The 10,566-nt window shown below is 53.3% G+C and overlaps 2 protein-coding genes across 2 annotated transcripts in view; both read left to right on the plus strand.

The window, feature by feature from the left end:
- The first annotated feature begins 1,867 nt into the window (after positions 1-1,867).
- Positions 1,868-9,676, plus strand: NCF1 (neutrophil cytosolic factor 1). The gene is made up of 11 exons (XM_008933374.2): positions 1,868-1,977; positions 2,441-2,521; positions 2,863-2,938; positions 4,108-4,273; positions 4,413-4,468; positions 4,773-4,895; positions 5,290-5,397; positions 6,144-6,261; positions 6,865-6,969; positions 8,503-8,645; positions 9,558-9,676. Exons 1-11 carry the CDS (start codon positions 1,906-1,908, stop codon positions 9,674-9,676), a joined length of 1,167 nt encoding a protein of 388 aa, XP_008931622.1. The 5' UTR covers positions 1,868-1,905.
- An 88-nt stretch (positions 9,677-9,764) lies between these two features.
- The window catches only part of RCC1L (RCC1 like), a 19,760-nt gene continuing 18,958 nt past the window's right edge, over positions 9,765-10,566 (plus strand). Inside the window, exon 1 of the mRNA XM_018076689.2 lies at positions 9,765-9,860. Within this exon, the coding sequence (XP_017932178.2) occupies positions 9,765-9,860 (96 nt within the window). The remainder of the gene's footprint in view (positions 9,861-10,566) is intronic.

Here is a 10,566-nt window from a genome sequence, read left to right on the forward strand (position 1 = left end):
GTGATTGTGTAACAGCTGTCTGCCATCAGTGACGTAAGCAAGGCCTCCCTTGGCTCTGTATTGAATTAAGCTGAAATTTAAACTACCAAAAATAAAAAATTACATTTTGAATACTGAGTTACAGGTGGTGTCTTCCTGTGAACTAACCCATCACTGGCATTTACAATCTCTGTTTCATTTCTCACATCACAAGATAAGAAATGATGAAACAGGAAGAAACGTGAATTGCGTGGTTTCCAGTAATGTACTGTCTGTAACAGAGTTTTAAATTTAGAAATAAGCTTTCATGACAGTTTGTGGTGTTCTCCATAAGCAGCAGCTATCTGGTGACTAACAGAGCAGAATCCAAACAACCCTGGAGGGGCCTTTTTTAATATATGTGGTTGTATAATTTTGCCTTGCATACAGGGAAGTCCCCATGTTAAAATAATAGGAAGCCAAATGTAAATAACCATGTTTCTGAACTCCACAGATGCAAAGCACCACACCCAAGGGCCAGGGGGAACTTATGGTTAGTATTTGATGTTTTTAATGCAGACAGAGCAAGCTTTTGTCTTTACAGCTAATAAGGCCACCGGGCTGATCCTGTGGCAGGGCTGGTCAGTGAGGAGAGCCCCTGTCAGCTCCACCATGGTTTGGGGCTGTTGCCTGCCAGGATTGGGCAACAGCGGTGCTGCATCATTGCCCAAAACATCTCTGCTCCCAGCTGAGAGTGGGGCTGGGTTTGCTTGATGCTTAGCTCACGGTAACGTGCTGGCCTGCCAGGGACAAGAGCTGCACCCAGGCATGGGCTCTCGCAGGAGACAGAGCACCGGGAGTCAGGGATGGGGCCGAGGGCTCACGGCTGGCTGGAGTTGGGCTCCTCTGAGCATCCTGTGAAGAGCAGGTCCTGCCTCTGTCGGGGGACTGCCTTGCACTGGCGCCCATTGTAATCCTGGGTGCACTTTTGCCTGCAAGCAGTGTAGGATTGATCCATGCAGATCTCACATCCATTCAGGTCTTTCTGCTCAGGGCTGGGGAGGGAGAAGGAGGAGGTAGATGCAGATTATGTGCTGGCATATCAGAGTGTCTTAGCAAGGGACCCTCCTGCTCTCCCAGTGGGAGGTAGAGGTCTGTCTCCAGCCCACCCTGGCATTTCCCTATGCCTGGGGTCCCCTCCTGTTCGGCCTCATGCTCAGGTAAGGAGGTGAGCAGGGCTGGGACTGGCTCAGGTCCTCGAGGGCTGCTTAAGGCAGCCTTTCAGTGGCAGATTTTGAGGAAGCTGCAGGTAACTGAAAGGAAATGGTGATCAAGGGCAGGAGCTCTTGCACACAGCTCGTAGCTGCCCCATCCTGCCTGGGCTCTGTCCCAGCTTCCCTACCTGCCCTACAGAGAATGGTGCTGCCATCCCTGGGCTCAGGAAGTGCTTTAACACGCTTCGTTCAGCCCTTCCACCTCTGCTAGAGATGAAAAAAGCTCCTCTGGCTGCCATTGCCAAGGCACCTGTCTGTCCTTGACCCTCTGCTGCAGCACCCTGTGCCATCACAGGGCAGCATCAGCAGTCGGAGGGTCACTTGGATATCAGGGCAGCCAGCCTGGCCCTTGCCCTTCACTGTCCCTGATTCCAGAGGTGCTTCCAGGATACCCCGAGGCCTCCCACCCCGCCTCCTCCCTCTCCCTGGAGCCACCGGAGGGGCTGGGCTGGGAACTCACCATGGGAAGCACCGACTCAGTACAAACCACAGTGGGTAAACGATTACGGGTGCAATTGCAGCCCAAGTTCCACTTCCCCAGCGCTTTAACTGCGAAGCAGAACTGTGCGAGGGCAGAGGGGAGGGCAGGGGAGGAGAGGAAAGGAGAGGGTGCCCAGACACTCGGAGAGGCAGAAGCAGGGTCCGGAGCAGGACACCGCGGGCAGGAGCAGCAATGGCGGACGCCTTCATCCGGCACATCGAGCTGCTGGGCTACGAGAAAAGGTTTTTCCCCAGCCAGCACTATGTGAGTACACAGCAACCTTCCAACAAGTGAAGAGCGAGGACTGGGCGGGGTAAAAAGCCTGCCCAGCAAATTTCCTGAGATAAATGTGACCAAGGGCCTAAGAACATCCTTTTTGGAGGGGTCATGGATGATGGCATGAGCTGGAGGCAATCAGAGACTAAAATGTCCTAAACACACAAGATTTTGGGCACCTCCTTTGCAAGCTGTTGGTTACTTCACAGGCTTGGAAAGCACTTTTTCCTCTTTGACTGCCACCCATCCGCATGTTTCTGTCCCCTCTCCATCCATGCTGAGTTCCTTAGTGCCCAGCTTGCTCGATGACAAGGCAGAGCTATTTGCATGGGGTGGTGGAAGGAAAACACGCAGTTTATCTGAAACTGGAACATCTGTGGGGCTCCCCAGGCACAGCGCAGTGTGGGGTCCCACTCACCTGCAGAGCTTCAACCTCTGCTTTGCCCTTCAGGTCTACATGTTCCTGGTGAAGTGGAATGACCTATCCGAAAAGGTCGTCTACCGCCGCTTTACTGAGATATACGAGTTCCACGTGAGTCCTTGCAGGACAGGCACTGTCCCCTGGCCCAGCACACCAGGGCTCAAGGTGGGGAAAAGAGGAGGGTGAATTCCATCTGAAATTGCCCCAAAGCAAACCTGGCTCCAAAGAAGCTTCTGTGTCCAGTCCTTCAATCTCTTTTGCCCCTTTAAAGGTGGGAGTCATCTGTGTCCCTGGGCAGGTTTCTCCCAGTGCTGAAGTGTGGGATCCAGCCAGCACATCCTAGTGGCAGCAGGGCGAGCATCAAGAAGGGGGGCAAGCTGTGGGCAGGAGGGTGGGTGTTAAAGGGGGTTCCCCTGGTGCCATCCTCACGGCCTGCCTGGCTCTACCTGCAGAAAGTGCTGAAGGAGATGTTCCCCATTGAATCCGGGGACATCAACACAGAGAACCGGATCATCCCACACTTGCCAGGTGAGGGGCAAGCACCGGGGCTGGAGGGTGAAATAGAAATTGCAGCAGGTTGGGAAATTCCCTGGTGGGTCAAGCTGTTCTGGCTGCTTCCCAGGCAGGTGCGTGGTCTGATCATTCCTGCCCACCAAGCTTGAAATCTAAACCCTGGAAAGATCTGAGCGGTGGCAGTGGTTCCTCCCCACTCCGCAGCCCCACAGACTCCTTTCTGAAGGCTGGGCATGTCCTGAAGCATCAGCTGTGACCCCTGGCTTTGGGGAGGCTGAGCTGAGCTGAGCTGAGCCCTCCTTTGGTGACACCATCACTGGGGTTGGTTTAATGCCCGTATGGCAACACAGATACTTTGTAAGCAATGCAATACCTCTTCAATGACAGGGAATGAACTCCTGATCCAAACAGCTTTGTCCCCAAGCAAGTGCAGGTCAACAAACTTCCCCCTTTTAATTAATTTCCTGCTTTAAAGGAGGCAGGAGAGAGCCTGAGAAAGAAGTACAGATTGTGGTTGACACCTATCAACGAGGAATAAGCCTGCACTATGCAGGGTGGCACATTTGGGAGGCAGCTCCGTTGGGGCTGGACTAACACTGGCATGCTGGGCTTGTTCCCATGCACCGCCCCCACCATGCTCGGGCTGTTCAAGTGTCCTTGTTCCGCTTGGGGAACTGAGAGCACTGGGGACTAGGCAGGTGTCAGACTGCTCTGGGGGGGGCATGGGTGTGCCACCAACCACACACATGCACCCCCTGTTATGCAGTTCAGCATTGCTGGGGGTTGGAGCTGCCAGTGACATTTTGGAGCTCTGGGGTCAAGAGCACCGTGGCCAGTGGGACAGGGGGATAAGCATAAGCATAAGTGTCCTCTGATCACAGGCTCCCCCTCTGGGTGCCCCAATGCAGCTGCTGTATTTATGGGCCAGCAGCTGGGCTTAGTCTGAACACATGTGGGAATTATCCTGAAGCTGAAATGGGGTCAAACAGGGTCTTTTCTGAGCTTGCATGAGCTGTACTCCCCCAGAGCTTCACATTATGGACACCATGGAACCATGCAGCACCCTGGGGCCAAACCCACTTGTTTGCAGGGCAAAATTAATGATTCAGAGCAGCCTGCTTGGGAACATATTAAAAACAAGGCTCTCTGTCTGCTTTTTCTGAGCCCTTTTCCCTCTCCCTCAGCCCCAAAGTGGTTTGATGGGCAGCGCTCGACTGAGAACAGGCAGGGCACGCTGGCCGAGTACTGCTACACACTGGTCAACCTGCCCCACAAGATCTCTCGATGCCTGCATGTGGTCAGCTTCTTCAAGGTCCGTCATGATGACATGAACCCTGTCACGGACAGCCAGTGAGTCCAGCTGCCTGCTAGTTTGAGGGAAATCCTGTGTCCCTGGCCTTTGGGTGCTGGCAGTAGCCCACAGGGAGGACATCGCTGCTGATGGACAGGGGTGGTTGGCATTGAGCTGCCTTTGCTCTGACCTGTCTAGGATCAAGAAGCCTGAGGTCTTCCTCCTGCCGAAGGATTCCAAGCAAAGCCTCACTGGTAAGAGGCCTCAGAGGGGTGCAAGCAGCTGCCTTGGTAGCAACAAAGGCCATTTGGGAGAGGGGCTGCCATCCCACAGCGGATATGCTCATCAAGAGCACGGTCTTTGTGCCAGAGCTTCAGCTGGGGGGAAGCCAAAGCTTCAGGGGGAATGAGTCACTGTCCTGAGATCCAGCTGCTTTGGGGAAGGAAGAGGCTGGGAGGGCACTTTGGGCTGTCCTGGGGCTGCTTCTGGCCTGCCTGAAATAGGGTGTTTCTCTGCTGGGTGCTGGGAGAGGGAACATCTCTCACTTCTCCCATGCAGACATCACAGGCCCCATCGTCCTGCAAACCTATCGAGCCATCGCTGACTATGAGAAGAGCTCCATGTCCGAGATGGCTCTAAAAGCTGGGGACATGGTGGATGTCGTGGAGAAGAGCGAGAATGGTATGTGTCCATCCCTTGGAAGTGTCCCGAGGGCCAGCCCCCTCCCTGCCACCATTTCAGCAGGGATGAGGACTGCCCTTGCATCTTGAGTCCAAACGTAGCATGTGAGTTAGTTATGACAGTGCACAGGCTGAAGGGTGAGGGGCAATTCTAGAAAACGGTGCAACTTCCTGATGTGCCTCAGCCTGTGAGGTTTCCTGCCCAGCAGGAACATGATGAACTGGTCAAGCCCTCTGGTTGCACCATGTCAACAGAGACCAGCCCCAGCACTGTCCCTTCAGTCCAGGACATGTGGATGTCTGCACCTGCCCCAGCCAGGACAGACTCAGTGCTAGTGTCCCCATGGTGCCCCCACAGTATTCTCTGTTCATGTCCATGGCTACTTTCCTTGCAGGCTGGTGGTTTTGCCAGTTGAAGAATAAACGGGGCTGGGTGCCTGCTGCCTATCTGGAGCCGATGGATGGTCCTGATGAGTCTGAAGAGCAGGAGCCCAACTATGCAGGTAAAATGCTGGGGTGACCAGGGTATGCATCAGTGCACAGCCTGTGCAGCTCCCCACTGGGATGGCTCACTGCAAGACTGGGCAATCCACACTGAGCAGGATCACTGGGCAGGGAGATGCTGCTGTAGGAACTGCCAGAAGGGATAAATCTCATGATTTGGTGCCTCAATGTCAACCTTGGGAGCTTCCCATGACCTGCAACTCAGCATTAGACGTGTTTTGGCTGATCACAGATGCTCATCTTGATCCAGTGGCCGTGCTGAGGTGGCTGGGTGAATACTGAAGTGCTGGGTTAGCAGAGGAGCACAGTGCCCCCCACGTCACCCTGCCATGACAATGGGGCCTTATTGCATGGAGCAGAGGGAGGATCCCACAGACTTGTGCTAATTGCTCACCAGGCTTCAGCTTCATGGGATTTACAACACTGCAACAGGCTTTATTACCACAACACTTCCTTCTGCCTCATTTCATCAACTGAATTCTGAACACACTTTCCAGCAGAGATAGTTGTGCTTCCACTGCTTGCACCCAGCAGCTTTCTTCTGGAGAGGTGATGGAGGGGCTGGGATGAGCCATGGGCAGTGACAAGGCTGGGGAAAGTCTGAATCCAAACTTGAAGCACCCTGGGTCTTGCCTAAAATGTACGATAAATGTTCTGGTGCCTCCTCTCTCCTCAGTGGCTGGGGAGGTTGAGCTCCATCCCAGGGGGGGCAGCATATGATCTGCCATCCCCATTTTGTGTGCAGGTGAGTCGTATGTGGTCCAGAAAAGCTACACAGCTGTGGAAGAGGACGAGTTGACCCTCAAGGAGGGTGATACAATCGAAGTCATCCACAAGCTCCTTGATGGCTGGTGGGTCATCAGGTGAGAGATGCCAAGAACAGGTCAGGTGAGCAGGATTCAGGCAGAGGGAAGGGATGCACCCATGGTTCTCCACATCAGGGCTGTGGAAGCCGTGGGCTGTTTGGTGCCACTGCCCAGCACTTCCTTTTGCAGGGCTGCTTCTTAGAGTCTCTTCTTTGCCAAATATTAAATGTCCCCTCTGTTGGGGACTTCAGAAATATCCAAGAAGGAGGCAGATGGGAAAAAAAATTGTTAGTTATTTTGCCTCTAATTGGTCTGGCACATTTTGCTTTGCAAAATCTCAACTTCCATCTCATCTGCAAGGAACATGAAAGGTAACCCACAGGACACCAGCAGGGGACAGGCATGAACCATGAATCATGGGATATCCTAAGCAGGAGGTGTTCAAGGCCAGTTGAATGGGGCTTGGAACAACCTGCTCTAATGGAAGGTGTCCCTGCCCATGGCAGGGAGTTGGAACAAGATGATCTTTAAGGTCGCTTCCAAGCCAAACCACCCTGGGATTCTTTGACACCCACAAGGATCATCAAGTCTCTCTCCCGGACTGAGGAGGCAGTTGCAGAGCCACGACTGCAAGTGATGTTGCTTTGTGTTGCACTGCAGGAAGGATGAAACCACGGGTTATTACCCCTCCATGTACCTGCAGAAAGCTGGAGAGGTAAACTCTGTGAAGAGTGAACTGAGGAACCGGAGTGCTCCTCCACGGAGGTAGGAGAAGCCCTGGGTGGGAGGGGGCTTGGACTAAAGCTCTTCCTTGAGCAAGATGAAATTAAACCAGACAGTGGGTTGTGGTGTCACCTGCTTGCCCTGTCAATGAGGAACTGCTTGGGTCGATGTGAGCAGAGCAGACAGACCAGGCTGCAGCAAAACCAGCTTTGTGCTCCCCAGCTCCCACAAGTACCCTAGCATTGCTGGTGCCAGGCTGCGTGATCCTTACTCCAACAGGTCCTCCAGCCAGGGCATTTCTCCGTGTCCTTCTGCAAAGTTTATTTTCTGGGCTAATCTCCTTTAATTTTCAAATTGACCATTTTCTTATTTCCCAAGTGCATGCACTGAATCTAAGAGGCGAGATTTGACTAAACAGAGCTGCCAAATGGCCTAATCTGACGGGAGGATTTGAGCTAATGGAAGGGATTTTATTTTGATTAAAAAGATAAAAAGCAATAATAACTCATTAATTCTGGTGTGGAGAGAATGGCTAGGAAGGGCAGAGCTTGCAGCTGTCTTTTCTTCCCTGCAAGAAAACACATAAACCCTGCTCTAAAAATCTCTCCAAATCCAGTTCTGATGGATCATGGACTGGATGTGGGACAGTGTAAAGTGGTCCAGATCCACCTATTTGAGTGCAGGAATGCTTGCTGATACCCTTGGGGGAGGTGAGGTGGCCTGTTCCAAGGTGACTGTCTTGTCCCCCCACCATGGTGACACTGCCCCTGCAGTGCTGGCGCTGGCAGCCAGGCTGAGCCCTGTTGCAAATGTGGTGACCTGCCATTGTGGGTAAGAGCTTTAATATGACATGGGATGTGTTCTCAGACCAGGAAGGGGCTGAAGGTAGGCAGACACATTGGCTCAAGAAGAGCAGGAGGATGGTGCCATGAGGTGGAGTTCAGGAGCCACCTCACTGCTGTGTGGTAGTGGAGGCAAAGCAGTGGCCTCCGTCTGCGTGCCTGGGGGCGGTCCTGATGCTGTGTGTTCTCCTGTAGTAGCACCATGCTGCTGAGCCTTTAACTTCTCTCAGTAGTTTCTCTGCTGTGGGTTCAACACTGCACATCCAGGTGCATGCTGACACATGCCCCACGCTCCATTCCCCTGCATCTGATCCTTGGGCATTGGGGAGCCATGCCAAGCCCTACAGCAGGGACCTCAGTGTTGCAGCCAGGAGAGGTGCTGTATGTCCACTCATCAAAGAGCTATAGATCACTTACGGGGCTTTCTTGGTAAACCTCATGCCCATCTCATCCTCCCAGCCTTACACCCAATCTTCCTCACCATCCCCATTGTTACCTTCCAGGCTCAGGGTTCACCCTTCAGTGTTTGCTTCTAAAGCACCATCCAGCTACCTCTGAACACATCGTACATCATGTCCCTCGTGGCTCTCCTCGAGGGCTGGCATCCACCAGGCAAAACTCAAAAGCAGAAATTGGGGTTTGGGTGAAGCAGAGGAGGAGACACGGTGAAAGAAACGTGTGGTGTTAGAGCTACCAGCATTAAAATGAAAGTTTTGTTTCTCACTCCCTGCAGATCCACCATCCGAAATGCGAAGAGCATCCATAAGCAGGGCCGGAAGCAGATCAGCCCGGAGACTTACAGGAGGAACAGCAAGAAGTACATCCAGAGCCAGTGGAACATGCAGGGAAATTCCCAGAACAAGGCCAATGTCATCAGTAAGTCTCAACGAGACTGGAATCCTGCAGGCATGGGCTGTGACCCCCAGTGCTGGCAGCTGGAGCAGGATGGCACACTTAGGTCACCCCCTGCCCATCTGCCTTTTTCCTATGGGGAAAGTGTGTGCAGGGAGGTGTTTCTTTCAGCGAGGTTTCTTACCCCTGGCTATAGGTCAGATAGAGTGGAATATGGACCTGGAGGGAGGTCAGCCCGCATTTGGGACGTGTGCTTTCCTCTGTGCACCTCGCCTCCCCATTACTATTGCCATTGCCACATACGTGAGCTGTCAGCAGAGCCCCCAGAGGGAAGTGTTGTATGAAGAATCATGGAATCATAGAATGGTTTCAGTAGGAAGGGACCTTAATGATTATCTTGTTCCAACCCCACCTTCCACTAGCCCAGGTTGCTCCAAGACCCGTCCAACCTGGCCTTGAACACTTTCAAGCATGGAACAGCCATAGCTTCTCTGAGCAACCTGTGCCAGGGCCTTACCCCCCTCACAGGCAAGATTTTTTTCCTAATATTTAATCTAACCCTTCCCTCTGTCATTGTGAAGCCATTCCTCCTTGTCCTGTCACTCCAGCCCCTTGTAAAAAGCCTCTCTCCATGAGAAAGATGGCTGCCATTGAGGTAGACCCTTTAGATCTGGCAGTCCCCATGCAGTACCCATGACCTTCCCGAGGGAGAGCAGCTCCTTGTGCAGACCTAAAGCTGGGATTCCCCTGAGAAGAGTTCCCAGCTGGGCACAGGTGGGCTCATCCCACCACCCTCACCTACATGAAGACCGTTACAGGCAACAGGGAGGAGAGGCAGAAGCTTTGGTGGCCATCACATAGGAAGCTGCTGAACGTTCATGAGGGGAGTGGGTGGTGGAGCACTTTGACCCATCTGTACATCTGCTTTGCTCACAGTTGAGAAAAATGAGCCACAGGACAACAAGGCCAAGGCTCAACCTGCTGTTCCTCCTCGTCCCAGCAAAGATCTCATCTTGAACCGCTGCACTGAGAGGACCTGGAGGAAGATCCTGTGAGGATTCTCTGAGCCCCCACACCAGACACCCACTGCTTCATCTCCTCCAGCCCCTGCACAGCCAGGGCTTGGAGCCAGACCAGGGATCCATGTGGTTCTGGCAGCCACCACAGGCCACAGGGGACTGCTGGGCAAATCGGCACAGACCTGTGCCCGCCCTCATCCTCCATCATGGCCAGCCCAAGGTGTCCTGGTGGCATTGTGAGGAGGGACTGGCCCTGCTCCACCAGCACCAGGGGGCTGAGACCTCACAGCCACCAGGACCCCTCATCTCTAGATCCCCTTTTATCACCTCTTTGTGTTTTGAATGATTTTGTGGTTTTCATCAATAAAGGAGAGACACTTGATAGACATCTCAGTGTCCACCTAGACAGTGAATCAGGCAGACCCTGAGGAGCAGAGTGGGTATCGTGACAGAAAAGGTGTTCTCCCTGGGGGATATTGGGCAAGAGTCTCTTGCAAAAGATGCTGGCAGGGAGGAAATTTAGTTGAGGGGGATGAAAGGACGGCAGCTTCCTCCTGGAAGGCGGCTACTTTGTTCCCTGAAGTGGAAAGCGAGGGCTAGGATGTGAGGATGGGGCTGCTTCTCAGAGGGAGTGTGGTGTGACGGCTGGTTTTGGGTGCCACCAGAGCCAGCCCTGCCATCACCACGCCAGACGGGGTTGGTCTGGGTCTGGGTTTGGATTTGGGTTTGGGGTGAGGTCTGGGTCTACATGTAGATTTGGGCCTGAGTTTGGGTTTTGATCTTGGTTTGGGTCTGGGCTGGGTCTAATCCATACCAGGGTGCGGATTTAGGTCTGGGGGTATGTTTAGATTTAGAACTAGGTTTGGGTGTAGGTTTAGGTTTAGATTTGGGTCTGGGCTCTGAGACACACCCTCAGCAGATGGCGG

The sequence above is a fragment of the Manacus vitellinus genome, unplaced genomic scaffold (genome assembly GCF_001715985.3).
Source record: "Manacus vitellinus isolate BGI_N305 unplaced genomic scaffold, ASM171598v3 scaffold_32_pilon, whole genome shotgun sequence".
Taxonomy (NCBI): Eukaryota; Metazoa; Chordata; class Aves; order Passeriformes; family Pipridae; genus Manacus; species Manacus vitellinus.